General features: G+C 38.0%; 1 protein-coding gene across 1 annotated transcript; it reads left to right on the plus strand.

Annotated features, from left to right (window-relative positions):
* The first annotated feature begins 11491 nt into the window (after nt 1–11491).
* Nucleotides 11492–21417, plus strand: gss (glutathione synthetase). The gene is made up of 13 exons (XM_067371082.1): nt 11492–11658; nt 12055–12193; nt 12580–12725; nt 14391–14466; nt 14661–14800; nt 15826–15942; nt 16952–17032; nt 17302–17379; nt 17545–17614; nt 17701–17895; nt 20158–20239; nt 20325–20514; nt 20600–21417. Exons 2-13 carry the CDS (start codon nt 12065–12067, stop codon nt 20721–20723), a joined length of 1428 nt encoding a protein of 475 aa, XP_067227183.1. The 5' UTR covers nt 11492–11658; nt 12055–12064; the 3' UTR covers nt 20724–21417.
* The last annotated feature ends 912 nt before the right edge of the window (nt 21418–22329 follow it).

Below are 22329 nucleotides of genomic sequence, written 5' to 3' on the forward strand. Positions count from 1 at the left end.
CCAGCTCAAGGCTGTAGGGACGGTGCCGACCATAGCGTGTCTGTATCATGGGCTCTGCCACGGAGCGGTAGACGTCCTGGTAGCCCTGGACGCTGCAGCCGTGGATGGAGACAGGCTCTTCCTGCGGACACACGTCCACTGAAGAGATTGAGGCTGCTGGACGGACGTCAGGAAGGACAGCAGCGTTCTTCAGGTAGTGTTCGGCCACACTGCTGGATCTTCGAGCTTTGCCAGAGATGCAGCTGTAAGTGTGATCTAACCTGCTTACAGCTGCCAGGTATGAAAGCTCACTGGACTCTTGAGTGGAAGATCCCCCCTCCACCCAGAATCCCCTCAGGTGTGTGGGAAGAGTCCTGGTTCTTCTCCGGTCACGCTTCTCCATGACGATGATGAAGAAACACTTGCTGAATTGGTCAGATGTCAAGAGCTTGTAGCACGTGTGATCAGGGACAGTTGTGTTGATTTCAAATATAAACTCAAGCTGCTGGACGGACAGAGAATGTTGAGGATCATTTAAATGTAAACAAGTCTTCATATCAGCATTCAGTCAATTAGAGCTGCTTGAGCTCCATGTTACATGTACAATATACAGCTATATTATTGCTGGCCTTCAGACACACTGCACTACACACTACACAAACACACACACACACATATATATATATATATATATATATATGTTTGTGTGTGTGTGTGAAGGGCTGTCATAAATGAATCACAATAAATGAACAAATCCTTCTTGTACTGATTCATATCTTTTACAGATTTGTTTTTGTGAATTGTGGGGACATTACATAGGCGTAATGGTTTTTATACTGTACAAACCATATTCTCTATCCCCCTACACTACCCCTAAACCTATCCATCACAGGAATCTGTGCACACTTTTACTTTCTCACAAAAAATCATTCTGTATGATTTATAAGCCTTTTGAAAAGTGGGGACATGGAGTAATGTCCTCATACAGTGGGTACAGAAAGTATTCAGACCCCCTTAAATTTTTCACTCTTTGTTATATTGTAGCCACATGGTCCTACCGGAAAGGGTGACTTACTCCTATACCTATGTCATACCTATGTCATTATACTAATTTTTGTCCTGATATCCTCCTGAGACCCAGAAAAATTGTTTTTTGAATTTAGTATTTGTTCACGTTATTATATTGTTGAGAGCATAAAAAAAAAAATTAAAAAATAACATTTTTGAAAAATTATATTTTATTCATATGTTATGCTATGTCCTCTGTAGTGGACACCAGAATTATATATATATATATATATATATATATATATATATATATATAGATATATAGTTATATATATATACTGCTCAATAAGGCTGCATTTATTTAATTAAAAATACAGTAAAAAACAGTAATATTGTGAAATATTATTACAATTTAAAATAACTGTTTTCTATTTGAAAATATTTTAAATTGTAATTTATTCTTGTGTTGGCAAAGCTGAATTTTCAGCATCATTACTCCAGTCTTCAGTGTCACATGATCCTTCAGAAATTTTTCTAATATGATGATCTGCTGCTCAAGAAGAACTTTATATTCTTTTATGAATATAAAGTTCAAAAGAGCAGCATTTATTTGAAATATAATCTTTTGTTACATTATAAATGTCTTTACTGTCACTTTTGATCGATTTAATGCATCCTTGCTGAAATTTTTTTTGTTTTAAATTTCTTTAAAAAAATAAAAATAAAATTCTTACTGACCCCGAACTTTTGAACGGTAGTGTATAATGCTACAGAAGCTTTGTATTTCAGATAAATGCTGTTCTTTTGAACTTTCTATTCATCAAGGAATCCTGAAAAAAGTATACAATTTAACATTGATAATAATAATAAATGTTTCTTGAAAATCATCATATTAAAATGATTTCAGAAGGATCATGTGACATTGAAGACTGGAGTAATGATGCTGAAAATTCAGCTTTTCCAACACAGAAATAAATTACATTTTATATTATATTCCAATAGAAAACAGTTATTTCAAATTGTAATAATATTTCACAATATTCCTGTTTTTACTGTATTTTTAATTAAATAAATGCATTCTTGGTGAGTAGACAAAACTTCTGTTAAAAATATTAAAAATCTTACTGATCCTAAACTTTTGAATGGTAGTGTATATATGAAGATAGGTATACAGCTGTATATTGTACATGTAACATGGAGCTCAAGCAGCTCTAATTGACTGAATGCTGATATGAAGACTTGTTTACATTTAAATGATCCTCAACATTCTCTGTCCGTCCAGCAGCTTGAGTTTATATTTGAAATCAACACAACTGTCCCTGATCACACGTGCTACAAGCTCTTGACATCTGACCAATTCAGCAAGTGTTTCTTCATCACCGTCATGGAGAAGCGTGACCGGAGAAGAACCAGGACTCTTCCCACACACCTGAGGGGATTCTGGGTGGAGGGGGGATCTTCCACTCAAGAGTCCAGTGAGCTTTCATACCTGGCAGCTGTAAGCAGGTTAGATCACACTTACAGCTGCATCTCTGGCAAAGCTCGAAGATCCAGCAGTGTGGCCGAACACTACCTGAAGAACGCTGCTGTCCTTCCTGACGTCCGTCCAGCAGCCTCAATCTCTTCAGTGGACGTGTGTCCGCAGGAAGAGCCTGTCTCCATCCACGGCTGCAGCGTCCAGGGCTACCAGGACGTCTACCGCTCCGTGGCAGAGCCCATGATACAGACACGCTATGGTCGGCACCGTCCCTACAGCCTTGAGCTGGGACTGCAGATCAAGCAGCGCCTGTGGGAGACTCTCAAGCGGCCTTCACTGCTGGAGACAGAGCAGCCCGATGGACGCGTCCTCGTCACTGAGAGCTTCTCCACATCCAGAAGAAGAAGCTCCGCTCCTCGTGTCCATGTGGACATCAGTGAAGAGCCGCTGCCAGAGGAACCGCCGAGAAAGAAGCCCAGACACTGAGTCATCACAGCCGGGCCACCGTATGTACATACTGTATATAGTCTACAGTGACACAGCACGCTTTTAGCAGAGTAAGTTTCAGTTTGTAGAGTAAGATTGACCTCATTGCTGTGTGGATGGTGGGATGTTTCTGATGATTGTCAATGCATTGATATGCGGTTTCCAGGTTGTTCTAAGCAGTTTTTCGTGGTTGTTAGGATGTTTTGTGTGGTTTCCTGATTATTGACATGCGTTTGCCGAGGTTTTCTGAGCAGTTGTTAGCGTGTCGCTCTGCGGTTGCTGGACTCTTCCGAGTGTTTTTTTCGTGGTTGTTAGTTAGTTTTGAGCGGTTGGTTGACATGTGGATGCTTTTAAAGAGTTAGGATAGGGTAGGTTAGGGTCCCTCACATGGTTTGCAGCTTGACGTGCTGTGAGGGCTTGTGTGCATCAGTGATGCTGAGAGCGACGCCACTGGTACTTCAGTACTGGTAGGGTCACCCATAGTGGACAGGTCTCAGCTGAGACGCCAGACGAAGACAAACCACCTGAATTTGGACAGATTGACCTTTTGATGTAGTGAAAACTGAACAGGTGAATGTTTGATAAACTTTACTAGACCAGCAACCTCTATTAAAAACACCATCATGTGGACTTCACCAAATGGGTTAAACGTTCATATTATACTGTATGTGGAAGTTGCTGATGGATCGATGGAAGCAAGCATTCAACCAGAACTAGGAAATCTTGATGGTTTAATATTTAATGTTTATGACAAGGCTGAATTCTTGTTCAGCACCGTTATAGCGGAGCTCAGCCAATCAAATTTGAGGACTTCTGGTAAGTGGCATCTGTCTATAAGCACTTTATTCTTCACAAATGTTTTTTTAGTGCATAACTTCCACTCAACTGTTATATCCTCATCTGTAAAGATTAAAACGTAAGTATTTCTATGTTTCATAAAGAAGAGTTTTAGGTAATATATAACATAAGCAGAGATTTGACAAAGAAGTGCAATGCAAATTATTTTTATTCATGAAAATATAAGTGCAATGTGTCAATACACTGATAATAAAATAAGATTATCATACAATATGATCTCTTATAAATTCTGTTTTATATGTTTTTTAAGATTTCTCAAAATTCTCAAAAAGCTGTTTACTTTGGCATGACACAAAATCAACCTGTAGAAACTTACAAGCATGTAACACATTTTAATGTACAGTGGGATCCAAAAGTCCACATTTAAAATCTGGGATTTAAAATCCCATTTCAACCTGAAAATTAACAGTTTTAGGATTTCTATTACATAAAATCATTTAGATTCTGAACTTTTTTTAGATCACAAATCAAATAAGTACATTTTTGTGCAGATATTCTCACAGATGAAGTTATGCTGTCATTCAATCATGGGAAAAACGAAATACTAAAACATTGTGAAATTCATGCTAATATTTCATATTGCAACTTTGGATGTAAAGTGGACTTTTGTACCTCTGTAGCTTTAATGTATAGCCAAATATCAAGTAATATGTCTTTTTAAAGATCACTGATGCTGATTTGGAAGCTGATTACACCATTTGAATAGTATTTTTCAGCATTATTTTTCCTTTAAAAGACTATATGGTTCTTGCTAACAACACAGCAGTGCAACAGAGTGTGTTGCTGTGTGTGTGTGTGTGTGTGTGTGTGTGTGTGTGTGTGTGTGTGTGTGTTTGCTCTTCAGGACATGAATGCACGCACACTCCCCCGAATGACCGCCCTGCATATGGGGCAGTGACGTGTCACTCTCAAATCTTTTGCTAGTTTGATATTTGATCTTTATTCAGTTTTTGCCAATTATAGTTGCTTTTATGCCTTTTGCTAGACATTGCACAATTTGGTGCTTTTTCTCTTCAGAAAGATCTTCCTTCTTCCCTAAATTGCACAAGAACTTGCTTAATAACCTCTTTGAGAAGGTTTTCCATTAAGACCTTTCAAACTATTGAACCTGTCTGAGATTGATACAAGTTATCTAAAAAGATATAAGAAATAAAACAAACACTGTCTTTGAAAATCCTGCTTATATGTCACTTGCATGATAATTATATTAGCAGTAGCATATATACAGAATATACTTGTTTTGGGCGATAGAAAATCTGGTTTGAATATAAAACCATTACGCCTATATAATGTCCCCACAATTCACAAAAACAAACCTGTACACCGAGTCACATGGGCTGGTGGATAATAACATGTACAACCCCGTGTTCGACGCCTCTCCTGCCCGCAGATCTGGAACACGGCCGGAACGTCCTTCTGGCCGGGATCTGATATGCCCATAAATGGGAGTTCCCAAGATATCTTCATGAATTTACGACGGGTTTTACCTGCGTAAAAAATCTGGTCGAATTGCCTGCACTGCAAAGAAATAATGTTCTCCCTCCGTATTTCTGCCTTGTTTTCCAGCACAAATATCCAAACATTCTTAAATCAAGATACAATTACTGGAGAAGAAAAATGACTGAAGATATTTAGTCTTGAATTGCTCAGAAAAATAAGGGAGTTTCAATTATAAACATCTGCTGATGGGGTCAAAATAATAATCTTAAAGGATTAGTTTAATTTAAAATGAAAATTAACCCAAGCTTTACTCACCCTCAAGCCATCCTATAGGTGTATATGACTTTCTTCTTTCTGATGCACACAATCAGAGTTATTTTAATAAATATCCTGATGCATCTGAGCTTTATAATGGCAGTGAGCGGGATCAACGAGTATGAATTAAGCTGAAGACAGTACATCCATCCATGAAGTTGATTACGGAAGGTGGTCTGGCGGAAGCTAGATATTTTACTTTATAACGTGTTAAATATGGATATTTTCTTACAGAAATGCATCGCTTCGCTTCAGAAGGCCTTTATTAACCCCTGGAGCCGTGTGAAGTGTGTTTATGATGGATGAATGCACTTTCTTGAGATACTCATTGTTCCTGTTCACTGCCATTATAAAGCTCGGATGCGTCAGGATATTTATTAATATTTCTCCGATTGTGTTCATCAGAATGAAGAAAGAAAAGAATCATATTTTTCTGAGCCCTTTGTCAGATATTTGTACTTGTCAGTGTGTCAATATTTCAGCAGAAATCAATCTCTAGTTGACAGGTCAAATCTACCTGCATTCAAACATACACACATTTTGATTATCAGCTCAGATCTGAACCATTAATCACCCCTCACATACTGTGTGTGTGTGTGTGTGTGTGTGTGTGTGTGTGTGTGTGTGTGTGTGTGTGTGTGTGTGTGTGTGTGTGTGTGTGTGAGAGGTCCCGTTTGAGGAGAGGATTTTCACTGTTCTACGGTGGCTGCAGTTACCAGAGGATAAACAGTCTTCATCACGTCTTCATCAGATCACGTGCCTGTATCTGCAGGATCTGTTTTTCTTCATGTCTTTGCTTTCACAGCATTTGTTTCAGAACTTGTGTTCACTCCAGTACAAACATCTAAACATTCTTTAATCAAGATACTTGAGGTCATTATGATCATGTTCAGCTGTAGCTTCATCATTCATCTGTGTTTCTGCTGTTCTTGGTCCTGTAGGCCAGATTTCTAAACACTGTACTGAGGAGCCTGATAGATCTGGACACAGTTTTGGACCTGTCAGTGGAGGAGCGAGAACACACACACACACACACACACACACACACACACACACACACACACACACACACACACACACACACACACACACACACACACACACACACACACACACACACACACACACACACACACACACACACACACTTATATATACTTAGGCCTATTGTGTTCCAGATTATTATGGAAGTGACATTTCAGTACAATAAACATTCAGACTTTTCTGTTTTCAAAGAAAGTGTTTGTTTGTTTGATTTCTTACATCTTTAACTGATATCAGTCTCAGACAGGTTTGTTAAATAGGCCTAGTTCCCCAGGTCTACTGGTAGGAAAACCTACTTTAAAAGATTGTTCGACAATATTACAGTTTTTTCCAATTGCTAACACACTAAAATGACATGCACAGCACAATTATTTAAACTGACACACAGAGAGCAAAACTTCTTCTCAAGTCTCCAAAAGTCTAAACACCTTTTCTGTTTTACACACATTTTGCATTTCAAAATAGCACTTTTTAAATTCACTAAATACAGTTCTCTGCATAAGACACAACAATCTGACATAAAGTCACATGTTTGCCATTTCAAAACACTGCCATTCAAAATGACACTACATGAGCTAATTGGCCAGTTACATGTGCCACCTGGCCAAACACCTCAGTGGTTAATTGTTAACACTTCAATCAGGATGTAAGCACTATGAAAAGACCACAGGTGAGAACCTTTTTTTTTTTACAACAACAATGGAAGACATTGCAGAGAGAGGAAGAGGAAGAGGGAGGTTGAGAATAAGAGGGGACGAAGAGTGAGAGGTAGGGGTAGAGCAGGTAGAGGAGTTCATGGCCAAAGAAGACAAACACTTTCAAATGAAATCAGAGCAACCTTAGTAGATCATGTCATCAACCATGGGTTGACAATGCGTGAGGCTGGACAGAGAGTGCAGCCAAACTTGAGCCGTTTTACTGTCGCCTCTGTCATCCGGACCTTTAGACTGGAGAACAGGTATGTAACCAAAATTTCATGTAGTACACATGTAGTATACCCCATGTCATAGTGTATCAGTTGGGTGACACCTGTTTACTTAGTGTATGACATCAGCCATTCATGAACTGTACAAGTTTCCTGTACAATGTACTCTACTGTGGGGGAAAATATTTAGGCTGCATTGTCCAAGCCCTATATATTGTTTTATTTTTTTTCTAAAGGACTGAGAGACGACACCATGGTGGAGGAAGGGGCCAAATGTTCACCGGGGTACAGGAAGCTGCCATTGTAAACTTGGTTTTGGAAAATAATGAAATCAGATTACGAGAAATTCAAAGCCACATCATCCAAGACAACACCTTATTCAACAACATTCAACGAGTTAGTCTGTCCACATTGGCTCGCATTCTCAAGCGAAACCAAATCAGAATGAAACAACTTTATAAGGTGCCGTTTGAGAGAAACTCTCAAAGAAACAAAGAGTTCAGACGAGCATATGTGGATGTAAGTACTATATTGACTTCAGTACACTACACACAACATTGTTTCCCAGTGTACTGGATAACACCATATTGAGTGATTTTTGTTCTTCGTTTTCAGGGAGTACTGGAAATGGATGCTCATGCAATCCCACATGAGTTCATCTTTATAGATGAGGCTGGGTTCAACCTAGCAAAGACCAGAAGAAGAGGGAGAAACCTCATTGGCCACAGAGCCATTATAGATGTTCCTGGCCAACGTGGTGGGAACATCACAATGTGCGCTGCCATCTCCAATATGCATGGTGTCCTCCACCGTCATGCCAAACTTGGACCATACAACACAGCCCATATTCTCACATTTCTGGACAGACTTCACAACATTCTCATACCACCAGAGCGTATGAATGATGCAGACCATCAAAGAAACCGGTACGTTGTAGTATGGGACAACGTGAGCTTTCATCGTGCAGCCCCAGTCCAAAACTGGTTTGCTGACCACCCAACATTTCTCGTGCAATACCTCCCACCATACTCACCATTTCTGAACCCCATAGAAGAATTCTTTTCGGCATGGCGGTGGAAGTTATATGACCGGCAGCCCTTTGTGCAGGCCATGGAAGAGGCATGTGATGAGATTGATGTGGGTGCAATTCAGGGATGGATAAGGCACTCAAGGCGCTTCTTCCCTCGATGTCTGGCAAGGGAAGATATTGCCTGTGATGTTGACGAGGCGTTGTGGCCAGACCCGGCTGTGCGGCAAGATGCTGCCTAATTATTTTTCTTGCCTTTTTTTTTTTTTTTTGTTTTTTTTACTGTAATATTTTTTTTTTTTTTATAAATTTTATTTTTAAGTTTACTTTTTTTGTAAGAATATTTTTCAGTCCCATGTAAATAGATCTGCTGTGCTTATGTTGTACTGACTTGTTTACTGTAGTGAAGGAAAAAAAAATAAAAATGTTGCAACAGCATGTGTGTGTATCTGCAAATATTTCTGTGCATGTGAACAATCTGATACATATTTTAGTATTATGGCAAAGCATACTAAAGATGGGGGTGCTTTTCATTATGCCCAACAGTGTGTAGGTGGTTAGGCAAAAATCTGGTAATATGAATGAAGTGTGTGCCATTTCATGCAAAAGTTTGATTTTGATAATGCTCTGTGTAGTTTCGGTTGCAGTGCTTCATTTTGCAGGATATATGAGGTATTTTGCAGTTTGGGTGTGTGGTTTTGTGAATTGTGTTAAGTGTTTTGATAAAACCATACTAGTTTGAAAAATTGTGTGTTAGCAATTGGAAAAAACTGTAAGCAAGTTCTTGTGCAATATAGGGAAGAAAGATCTTTCTGAAGGTGAAAAGCACGAAATTGTGCAATGTCTTGCAAAAGGCATAAAAACAACTAATATTTAGCAAGAACTGAATAGAGATGATCAAACCATCAAAAGATTTGTGAGAGAACAAAGAAAAACAGGCTTTTTAAAGAAAGTTTCTGTCAAATTAATTGTAGTAAAAGGACAGCTATAAAAAAGCCAGTGTTGAGGTGTTTGAAGTCTCTCCATGCTGGCTGGCAGTTGTGCGTAAAGATGCATTTCAACCACCTCTAACCAAAGCTCACAAAGAGAAACAATTACAGAGGAAGACTCATAGGCCCTACATTATTATTAAAAAAAAAATTCTGTCTGACCCTTAGAATCATCCTAATCTATTTGTATAATCCATAAATCAAGAAAAGTGCCCATACAGGCATGTATTAAAAACTATTGTATAGTTCACAAATCTTTAGCTTTCTTATTCAAGGAGTCTCTGATACCATCAATGTCAGTCAACAAAAACATAAAGCTGGGTTTCTTGCATTTCTGAATGTGAAATTTTGTCCAAATAAATAAATAAATAAATAAATAAATAAATAAATAAATTAAACAAAAGCATTTTTATAATCTTCAAAATAATCAGTGAAGTGAAAAATCAGCCTTTATTATTTTGATTCGCTTGGTGTCGTGCTTATCCAGCAGCAGCTCACTTTAGTCAAAGAGCTTAGGACCCAAGAGGCGACACTCTGATATTTTTTGGGTAACAGCCACTAGATGGCGCTCCGGTAGCGCGGCCTCCATTATGGGGTGAAAATACTAACTGGACCATTGAATCTTTTACATCTTACGCACCCAAAATCAGCGAATTTCACTGCCAAATCAGAAGCGCAATAGAACAGTTTTTAAATGAAATCACCAGTAAATTGTATGGCTCCTACAGTAAATGTCGTATTGTCTTATATATGTTTTATTTTACCAGTTGTGGAATCCAACCATTCATCCATCTGAGGTAACGTAGTTAGTCTACTTTATTGAGTATTTCCATTTCATGCAACTTTATACATTTATTAATAGTAAATTAATAATTAATAAATGTAAGATCATCATATTTGCAGCAAACAATATATTTCAGACCTAGTAGAGTAATTATAGTATCTAACGTTAGGTCTGTATTGAAATATATATATTGTACGTTTTAGTGGATCACAAACATAATGATCTTATAATACATGATGCATTGCTGTGTCCATTATCCCATAATTCCCACTTTTGGACACTTTTGCTTTAACGGACATGTTATATTCATATATTTATTGTCCAACATTCCCAATTTTTCTGATGCATGTACTTAATTTAACTTCATATGTTGGTATTAATTCAGTGTTTATAAGCCTTTTAAAGAACTTTAACCCAAACTGACTGGGTTTCTAGAGAGCAAAAAGGTTTTGTGAAAAAAGTGGAAGACTTAAACACAAAGTGTGTAAAATAAACTGTAAAAAGGATTTGATGATCTCTAGTGATAGTATTTTATTCTGTGTTGTCATCATTCAATTTGGATTTCAGCTTTAATGTAAGTTTTTTTAACAAAGCAGCTGATATTGCCATAGAAATTAGTGGACTGACGACTCGCTTTCACCCCAAAATGGCGGAAACGCAGGGCTGCTGCTGGGCGCCGGTGTTTCAATGGAGTGTCGCTTCTTGTTAGTGTATATTCTCTGATTTAGTGATGGAAACTCCCAACGCCCCCTGCTGGTCAAACGTGTGTCAATGCAACGGAAACTCAGCCCAAACGTGCATTAAACACTTCTTTTTTTTTTTTTTTTATACAAAACCACTTTCTTAAACCATCAAATATCATTAAACATGCAGTATCTGCGTAATATATGTTTGTATTATCGCGCTCCAACAAACACTGATTTGAAATAATATTCACGAAGCTTCATGAAGCTTGCTCACTCTGATTGAGACCAGACTACCCCGTTTTCCGAGAAAAAATACGGTTTTTGGTGTCCCGTCCCCGTTTTACAGTTACGGTTACAGTTTTTACGGTCAGAAAGACCAAAAGCTTCTGCATGATATGAACTTGGTGCTGCGCGCGCACGTGGACAGCAGCGTCATCAGCGTTCTGTTCACTGATTGGTTAACTGTTGTTAGTGTACGAGCCATTGATACGAGCAGCACCGCAGTTAGCACGCCTCAAACCACTTGCCAGCCTCATCTCAACCTGAGCAGGTGAACTGGACCCTGAATAAGCCCCAGACACACTGTAAACAAGGACCTTCAGCGCCACAGGAGTGACCAAACAGAGCCCGCGAACGCCAGGTATGCCATAACTCAACAGCTAACTCACACGAGCTAACTTAGTGTTGACATTTATTGTGCTGTGTGTGTATAACAGTAGTGCAGTGCAGTTGTGCCGTGTCATGATGAGTACAGAGATCTGATCATTGCATCACTGTTATATCGTGTACAGTCTCAGACCTAATTACTGTAAAGTCACTTCCCTTTCCTCACAGCACAAAGTCCGAGAAATGGAAGTTTACTATTATAAACATATAAATAATAACATTGATATCATCGTTTCATGATGTAATCTTTCCAATAAAAGAAACACATCTCTCTGAAAGTCTGTATCTCCCTAAAAATCCAGATTTTTTGGGGAAAATAGTTGGCATGAAGCATATGTAATGACTCCAATGTGTTTCCTTGTGATTGTAGATTCTCTGCTATGTCTGTCAAACTGGAGGATGTCCTGAAAGATGAAAACCTGGTCAAAAATATACAAGAGATCGCAAAAGACACTGCACTTTTACATGGGGTGTTGATGCGGACCAAAGAAACGCCAAACTCTTCTGATGTAAGTCATTGTTTCATATGCATAATAATTATTTTCATATATATATATTGCATTCGAGCAACAGTAATGAAACTCACACCACTATAGAAGTAGCCTGCAGACCTAACCCAGATCTAAGATGTCTAACCAAGACTCCTAGATGGACATTATTCCATAAAGGCAGGCAAAAATGATTTCAAATAAACATGTGATGTCTTGTCACAGAGTTTGCAGCTTATTCAGTCTCGTCTGGAATTTTGTCTGTCCTACAACCGTGTTTTGTTTCTGGATTATGGAGAGTTAGTTCTGCCCTGTTGAGTCAAATACCCCTCGCTCAAAGAATCAGGAGTGACTGAAGGCCTCTGCTGGTGTAGATACAGGCCATGATAATGTGTGTTTGTTGACAGGTGGTGAGTTATGCGCCGTTCACGTTGTTTCCCACACCGGTGCCCACAGCACTCTTTCATCAGGCACTGGCAGTACAGACACATTTTAACCGGTTGGTGGACCGGGTGAGTCAGGACCCCACCTTTCTAGAAGAAACTCTGGCCAGGTATGATGCAGTTGCTCTGTTGTTGGGTTTTCCTAAACTAGGGAACTACAGGAGATTTGTGAGTTAATGAAAATCTAATATTTAGTCCAATCAGAAAAATAAAAATAAAATAAATAAATAAATAATAAATAAATAAAAGGAATCAAAATAAAACTCTAATTACCTGCATTTCATGTGAGCATTTGCAGAGAATCGTGTAAATGTGTTGTTGTTACATTGTTGAAGTATCTGCTGAGATTTTAAGTTAATAATTCAAGAAAATATATTAGGTCATTGAGTTTTGGCTGACAGTAAAGTTTGGTAATCCCTGCCCTGTTTAATTGCAAGTTTATTATTGCCACATTTTAATGGTGTCATTAAAATAAATGTGTCATATTTGTTAAAATCCCATCTTAATCTGCAGAACATTGCTGTGATTATTTGTGAAATCATGACACTAACACTGACTCTGCAAATGGCATGAGTTTGGGGCGGGGCTATCTGTCTGTCCAACCAATGGCAGACGTGGGATTGTTTTTTTTTTTTTTTTAACTTAAAGGTGCAATATGTAAGAATTTTGCAGTAAAATATCCAAAAACCACTAGGTCAGTGTTATATTTATTTTGTTCACTTTTGAGTACTTAAAATATCCCAAATGTTTGCAACTATTTGTAAATCGTGAGAAAATTGCAATTTTACCCAAGGCTCCGGGACGTGTGAGGAGTCGCCTGTCAATGGCGTCATACCCACGTTACCCTCGGTTTCCGGTTTTATTTTGTAGAAACCATGGAAACACCAAAGACGCTTTAATATTTACATGTTTTAATAGACAAGGGAACAACTGTTTGGTTACGTTTATAGACAGAAAACTAATTGTTGTTATATAGCTCAACACGTTTAGTCTTATTATTGTTTAAATCTAATTTTCTTGATTTTTTGCAAGTCTCATGCTTTACCATGCCTCAGAGAAAAACACTATTTTGTGAAGTAGCTAACATAGCATAATCAGATGCAGCTTTATTTTTAGTAACAGTAATACAGCATTTTCTCCATCATATAATATGTTTTAAAATGAATTGCATGTCATTTATCAACACAATCATCCAGCATTTAATATGATATTGTAAAATCGATCTATCTTACTGCAGTGTGTAACAGAGTCTCACAGCAGCCGCCGAGCGAACGCTCAGAGTAACGTTATAACTTAATTTTCAACACTCTCAAATGTATCTAATATGATAAACAGAGCTGCGTCACCTCATACTCATGACCGGAAAAGCGGAAGCGGCGCCGGCAACTGTGTCATAATAAAAGTCCCGCTGCTCGTGAGGCGTGTGTTGATCAATCGCTCCAGCTCCTCGTTCAGCTCCACAACACTCGCTCCTGCTCTGCTTCATACTACAGTAACGTTAATAATCACATCCATGAACATGAGTTCTTCCCGAGTCCTATCCCGATTCTTTTCCACCGGCTGTGATGTGAAGATCACATGTTCCAAGATTCCGCGCTCAAACTTGGCGTCATCAAACTACGCCTTTGTTTTGAACAGGCCTCTAGCGGACAGAAATCTTACATATTGCACCTTTAACTTTTTAACTTATTCTGTCAGTATTTTTGCAATTCCATGTAGTGCTGGAACTCAATATTTAATAATAATTTTGGTGTAATATTTCTTTTTTTCAACAGCACTATCAAAGTTGACGATTTTACAGCCAGACTTTTTAGCATATACAAACAAGTTCAACAGGAACATTCACACCAGGTATAATGATTTACCAGCGGTTTGTTGATTCATTTTTTTGTTTAAAAAAAACCCATGTTACACATTAGGAACATTTACTTCACTGTTCATGTTTATACATGTAGTACAGATATAAATATAAATGTGATGTTAATAACCTAATTATAAATGTTCTTTAGACATTTATTTAAACTATAGCTCATGTCTTCCCCAAGTCAATAGTGCTGGGCCTGAATCGCTCCGATTACATGTTGGACCACAGACCAGAAGGTGGGACGTCTCTAAAGCAGATTGAAATCAACACTATTGCTGCGAGTTTTGGCGGTCTTGCTTCACGGACACCAGATGTCCATCGGTAAGTCTGAGATAAATGGTAAATTTAATCTTTGAAAAGCTCTCCGCTAGAGGAAATTTTGTATTAAAATGATGCTGGTTTATAATAATGATGTTTATCATATAAGGGTTAAAGGATTAGTTCACTTCTGAATAAAAATTTTCCTGATAATTTACTCACCCCCATGTCATCCAAGATGTCTTTCTTTCTTCAGCCGACAAGGAATTTAAGGTTTTTGAGGAAAACATTCCAGGATTTTTCTCCATATAGTGGACTTCAGTGGGATTCAATGGGTTGAAGGTCCAAATGTCAGTTTCAGTGCAGCTTCAAAGAGCTCTACATGATCCCAGATGAGGAATAATTATCCAGCGAAACAGCCATCAGCCATTTTGTAAAAAAAAAAAAAAGATATACTTTTTTTTTTAACCACAAATTCTCGTCTTGCACTGCTCTGAGATCCGCACGCATGATGTGATCATATTACAAAGGTCATGCGTGACGTAGGCAGAAGTACCGATCCAGTGTTTACAAAGCGAAAGTGCAAAGATTAAGTCAAACGCCCTTTACAAAAAAAAGGTAAAACAACGATATCAGAAGTTGGAGGAGAAAATTGTGTTTTTCACACTCTACCGTAGTATTTCCGCCTATGTCACATGTGACCTTTCAATGTAATGCGTAGCGCATCGCAGAGCAGTGCAAGACGAACATTTGTAGTTAAAAATATATAAATGTTTATTTTTTTTAAAAAGTTGACCTATCGTTTCATTAGATAAGACTCTTATTCCTCGTCTGGGATCATGTAGAGCTCTTTGAAGCTGCACTGAAACTGACATTTGGACCTTCAACCTGTTGAACCCCAGTGAAGTCCACTATATGGAGAAAAATCCTGGAATGTTTTCTTCAAAAATGTCTTTTCGACTGAAGAAAGAAGGACATGAACATCTTGGATGACATGGGGGTGAGTAAATTATCAGGACATTTTCATGCAGAAGTGAACTAATCTTTTAACGTCAATGGTGTGATAAACTGTTTCTCAATCCTGTAAGACACATTCTGAAGGTCGCAAACCTGCCAGAGGAGTGTAATCGTGTTCTCGACAACAACCCAGCAGCAGGTCTGGCGAGAGGTTTGGCCAAGGCCTGGGAGCTCTATGGATCTGAGAGGTGTGTCCAACTTTCTGACTTTAGTTTGGGGTCGGTTAGATTTTTCTGTGTTACTGAATGAAGTCTCTTATGCTCACCAAGGCTGCATTTATTTGATAAAAAATACAGTCATATTGTGAAATATTATTACAATTTAAAATAACTGTTTTCTATTTGAATATATTTAAAAATGTGATTTATTTCTGTGATGCAAAGCTGAATTTTTTTAGCATCATTACTCCAGTCTTCAGTGTCACATGATCCTTCAGAAATCAGTCTAATATGATGATTTGCTGCTCAAGAAACATTTCTTATTATTTTCAATGTTGAAAACAGCTGCTTCATATCGTTTCCACCCGGTATTAAGATGCGTTTTGGTCGATCAGATCAAAAGTAGATGGAGACACGTACCCATTTACACCTGGTATTTTAATCTGTCTTTTTTGTCCATTTTCAACCACTGATTTCTTCGAGGGAAGGGTCTATGGGCTGGTAAATGTCACTCGGACAGCCGCAAGACCGGCCGAACATGGTGAAATGGTGAAAAAACATTGTGCTTGATACGTTTTTCATCTTCAAACCAAACTTGGGTCATCAGCTGACAAAAGATTAAATCCCGTCTGGCTAGAGCGCTTCCCATAATATTTACATGCTAATGTTTAGGTGTAGAGTAGGCTGTCTTTAGTGGCTGATCGATGCGTATTCGACTACCTCTGGAAGTGGTTGAAAGTGGACAAGCTCAAAACATTTTAAACCCCGTTTACACCTGTATTTAGCGTCATCCACTTGTGATCCGATCAATCAAAACGCGTCTTAATACCTGGTGGAAACAGGGCCATTGATGGATAAAGTTCAGAAGAACATTTATTTAAAATATTGATCTTTTGTTACATTATATATGTCTTTACTGACACTGTTGTTGTTTTAAACTGGAATGTGAAAATGGGGGTTTCACTCACTGCTGGTTTATCGCTGTTTCCTTTGTAATGGAAGTGATAAAGTGGTCATTTCTTCATGTTGTCCCTTACAGGGCAGTTGTAATGTTTCTGGTTGAGGATGTTCAGAGGAATATTTATGACCATCGATACGTAGAGAATGAGCTGTGGAAAAGGTACAGTATGTAGTCAGATAGTCTTGCTATAATCAGGATTCAGTGTCAAGTTATTTTACATTAGTTACTATGTAACTACTATATAACTACATTAGTGTTATTTCATTAGTAAGTACTGAGAACCAGTCATGAGCAACATGTACTTAATGTATATCATTCTGTTGTGAAGTAGCTAATGTTAATTAGTGGTGTTTGTGAAGCAAAGCATCTGTTACTTTTTCCTCTGCCCATAGGGACCATAGTGATGATCTTTTCTTTTATATGTACAGAAATATCCCTGTAATAAGAAGACAGTTTGAAGATGTTTGCAGAACCGGATCTCTGGATCAGAGCAAGAGGCTCTTTGTGTGAGTGATTGTGATTCAGTATCACATGTTTCTCTTCTGTGTAACACATTCGAAATGTGTTGGAAATGACAGCAATGTTTAGTGAAAACAATTACATGATTATTTTTTCCAACAACTGTACACAAACATGTCAATAAAGACCTAATATTTCAATACTCCCTGCAGAGATGGCCGTGAGATTGCCATTGTTTACTTCCGTAACGGATACATGCCCCAAAACTACACCTCAGAGAAGGTGAGGACATGGCTTTGTTTTCCTCTTCTCAGAAATGATTGGAGTGTTCGTTGGGAATCAAACCCGTAACCTGACGTATGTTTCAGAGCTGGGAGGCCCGTCTGATGATGGAGCGCTCTCTGGCGGTGAAGTGTCCCGACATCAGTACCCATCTCGCTGGAACTAAGAAGGTGCAGCAGGAATTGGCCCGGCCGGGGGTTCTGGAGAGCTTCTTCTCTGACGAACCTGAAGCAGTTGCTCAGATTCGGGCCACTTTCGCTGGGCTGTACACCCTGGACATGGTAGAGGAACAACATTATTGACGTGTGGTGCTGAATCCTGCTTGAGTAGATAAGATCCTATGATTAGATCCAACTCTAATGAAGCACTTCAACCAAACTCTGTGATCAACAGAACACTCACAGTATAGTAGTGTTGTCAAAAATACAGATTTTTCTATATGTATTGATACTGAAATATCTGAAATAGTTCCAATACTCATTTTCTGCAGTATCGATACACTGATACCATTTTCTTGCTCTCTCCTCTCGAGTCGACACACTCACTCATCTCACTCGCCTCAGTTGAATAGTGTTAGTATTACAGGGCCTTAATTTCAGCATGGGATTGTGGGTATTGCATGCAGGTTTTGCTCTCACACTGAAAGCGCGGACACATAAATCCACCTCTCAAACAGCTCACGAGTACCAAATTGAGTTCTTTTCCGCAGCTTATTGCGCTTTAACAGTCAAATACACACAAAATTGTCATAATGCCCATTTTGGCAAGTATTCATGTAAACATAGTTGGTTATGTCTTAAATGAACGTTAACGGTTTGGAAAGAACAGCACGTTTAACAGTATATATCCGCGAATTTGGTCTTAAAGTGACAGCAGCCTAATATTCCTGCTGCTGTCTGTCATTAATGTTCATCAAAAAACAAAAGAAAAAGAGAAAATCACTCGCTGCTCTTGACAGAATAACTTTTGTAACTTCAATTGTAATGATTAGTCTGTATTTAATTTATACAATGAACACTATCCAGTGTTGTTATAAATTTGATTACTTTATTCAATTTCTGTAGTTTTGCAACAAAATTACCCCATTGTAAAAACACAAATACATTGAGTTAGCAATGATTTAAGTGAGATAATTGTAATGGTAATTGATGAATGTTTATATGCAAATAAAAGCCAAATTAAAATTTGTTCATCAAATAAAGCGATCGTGTTTCGTCAGAAGTATTTAAAATGGACAAATTATGAGATAATAGTAAAAATATCCACATGGAAGTGTATATGACAGTCTTCCCCCATGGTATCAAAAATGGTATCAAATAATGATATATTTGAAGTTATCGTATCAAAGTTCGAAATTGATGTGTAAATGCATCTCTAAGCAACATTAAACGGTAAAGACAATTAAATGCCATTTTGGAAGAGCTTCTGTGCCACATTTGCAGAGTAAATTTGACATAACTCATGAATTTGTGCCGGAATTCTTTGTACACACATTTTCATGAACAAACCATGATTCATTAACTTTCATACTAAAATTTATCATAAAACTTACAAAAGAATGTGGGAACAACTGAAGTTTAAAGGAAAGGGTGTGCACAAAGCCCTTAAATGGGGATGGTTTGGATGTGTTTTTGCAAATTACTAACCTTCAGTTTCATTACCATCAAGTTAAAGGGTTAGTTCACCCAAAAATGAAAATTATGTCATTAATGACTCACCCTCATGTCGTTCCAAACCCGTAAGACCTCCGTTCATCTTCAGAACACAGTTTAAGATATTTTAGATTTAGTCCGAGAGCTTTCTGTCCCTCCATTGAAAATGTATGTACGGTAGACTGTCCATGTCCAGAAAGGTAATAAAAACATCATCAAAGTAGTCCATGTGACATCAGTGGGTTAGTTAGAAGTTTTTGAAGCATCTAAAATACATTTTGGTCAAAAATAACAAAAACTACAACTTTATTCAGCAGTGTTGTGAATTAGATTTTATTTATTTATTTATTTATTTTGTGGGAAGTTGTCTTGTGAATATAAGAATAATCCACGCAACAGACATTAGTGTAGTACCATATTTAATTTGATAGGAATGAAAATTAAGCTGTGAGGAATTGAAGTACAGTACATATGGATTTCTGCCGACAAAAGCTCCATGAAACACTTTTAAAAGTCATGAGTTGTGAAGATTACGTGATCTTGGACCTTTATACAGTGTGTACCACCAGACTGTGAGCTTCGTTTTCAGTATGGCGTCTAACCTGACTAAGGTCTATTAGTGATTAAGACCCAATGTATCTGCTGCTTGCTGGCTGTTTTCAGCTGATTTTGGACTGAATAATGGCACAGAAATTACATAAAACTGTTTATTTTATGTATTTTACTGATTATTATTTAATTATAATGATATGATAACCTTGGTAGGAACTAAACTTTCAGAAAGCTTGAACATCAGAAGCAGGATTGAGTACCACTGTTGACTACTCCACTGTATTTTTTTATTTTATTTTAATAAAACAGATTTTAATTGGTCGACCTGTCTTTCCACAGGGAGAAGAAGGTGATAAAACAGTAGCAATGGCTTTGGCCAATCCAGATCAGTATGTGCTGAAACCTCAGAGGGAGGGAGGAGGTGAGTGGTCACATGTCATGTCCTGTGTACTCACTCACGTATATATATATCTCAAATGCTTGCTCAAAGGTTTCCTACGTCACAGGCAACAACATTTACGGCAATGAGATCTGTGAGGTGCTGGAGAACCTGAAGAACTCCAGTGAGAGGACGGCCTACATCCTGATGGACAAGATCCAGCCCGCCCCGGTCCAGAACTACCTGCTCAGGCCCGGAGCTCCTCTGAGACTGAACTCCTGTCTGAGTGAACTGGGCGTGTTTGGAGCGTATGTCAGGTGGGATCATTTCTCAGTTTTTATTGTACAAACATCTTAAGATTCACTGCGTTACAGCTAATCGCTGCATCTTTTTCTCACACAGGAAAGGCAAAGACATGGTGTTTAATGAATGTGTGGGCCACCTGCTGAGGACCAAGAGCTCTGAGCATGCTGATGGGGGTGTGGCTGCAGGAGTAGCAGTGCTGGACAACCCACTGCTGGTCTGAACTACAGCGCCACCCAATGGACCGGAGGAGAATGACATACTACTGACACCAGGGGAATTTAACCCGTATGATTTCTTTTCCGCCAAGATTTAGTGAAGAATAATCCCTAAAGATGCAGTAATGTAATCAGTGGGCAACCTCTATGACTGAACTGCGGATTTCGTGTACATGTTTAATACCTCATTCAAGGGTTAATCTGTTGGAGTGTGAGTAGTCATTAATGTTTTATAAAAGTGATTTTTTTTTTTTTTTTTTTTAAATGTTTCTCTTTTAAGTTACATAAAATGGTAACTGATTTTATTAAGATAATAAGAAATATTTCTTGAGCACCAAATCAGCATATTATGATTTCTGAAGGATCATGTGACTGAAGACTGGAGTAATGAAGTATTCCATCATTGGAATAAATTACATTTTAAAATACATTAACAAAGAAAATCTGACTTTTTCCATGTTTTTTTTTTTTTCTTTACAGTTTTATTCCTGTCTATATTCTGAAGATTTTTACAGAGGGATTTGTTCATATATAATTAGTCTGATTTTATACATTTTATTCCTAAAAAAAATGATGAAAATTAATTTTTTTTTCTTTTATGGAGTGATAAAAATAGATATCCAAAATCCCCTCTGTAAAAACTTTTGACTTGTCAAAAAAATTAAACAAGAATTTTGAACCTGACTATCCAATATTCATGTTTTTGTTCCATAATTTTATGCAAATTATTGCATATTTAATTACATAATGCCTCATTTGCATATTTAAACATAACATTTCAGAATACTTGTAATACAAAATCTTTTTGCAATTCTTAATGTAATCAACTTGGGAAGAATGGTGATATCGATTAGTTGTTCTTTTTACCCTATTCACCTGGGATGTCTCACCTTAAGTGCTGTAATCAGGTCCCCGGTGCATCTACCAAACCAGAAAACGTGAAAAAGAACAACCCAGTAACTTTGTTCTGCCAAGCCTTTCTCTGCAAGCATGTGAAAAAACGAGCCACTCAGATTTTGCTCCCCTTGTGACGTAGGAAGGGGATCATATTATAATATTACCGCCCCTTAATCTGCACGTTTCCACCTATGGCGGTCATTTTGTTTTCGCAAGTGAAAACGGTGTATCGGTTCAAACACCATGGCAAAAGTTTGGAAAAGCATGCTAACTGTTTTGTCGTTGGCTGCAGAGACGAGCACTGACACTATTTAGAGTCTAGCCTGCAAGTTGACCCTGGCAAGCTCATTTGCTCAAAGGAGCGTTTCTGACTGAGTGACATTTTTGAAAAAATATTAGACCATCCACAGCATTTGATAGCAATCATAAACGTTAGTCTGGTGTGTTTGGCTCTGTTTGGCAAACAGGTACGCTATATATAGTGGGCGTCCATATGGGTTTTGCACAAAAGATGAAGATGACGACACATGCTAGTCGATGAGTTGAATCAACTCCACAGCAACTACATAAATTTATCCACTAACCATTCAGAAACGTCCAGTTTCATTCTAAAAGTTGTAACTTCTTCCTGAGTCTCTCCATCAGTGTCGACTCCGGTTTGAACAATGTAAGGCTGAACACCGTTACTGACAATCCTCATTTTGGCTGCGTGAG

This window comes from Chanodichthys erythropterus, chromosome 20 (genome assembly GCF_024489055.1).
Source record: "Chanodichthys erythropterus isolate Z2021 chromosome 20, ASM2448905v1, whole genome shotgun sequence".
NCBI classification, from domain to species: Eukaryota; Metazoa; Chordata; class Actinopteri; order Cypriniformes; family Xenocyprididae; genus Chanodichthys; species Chanodichthys erythropterus.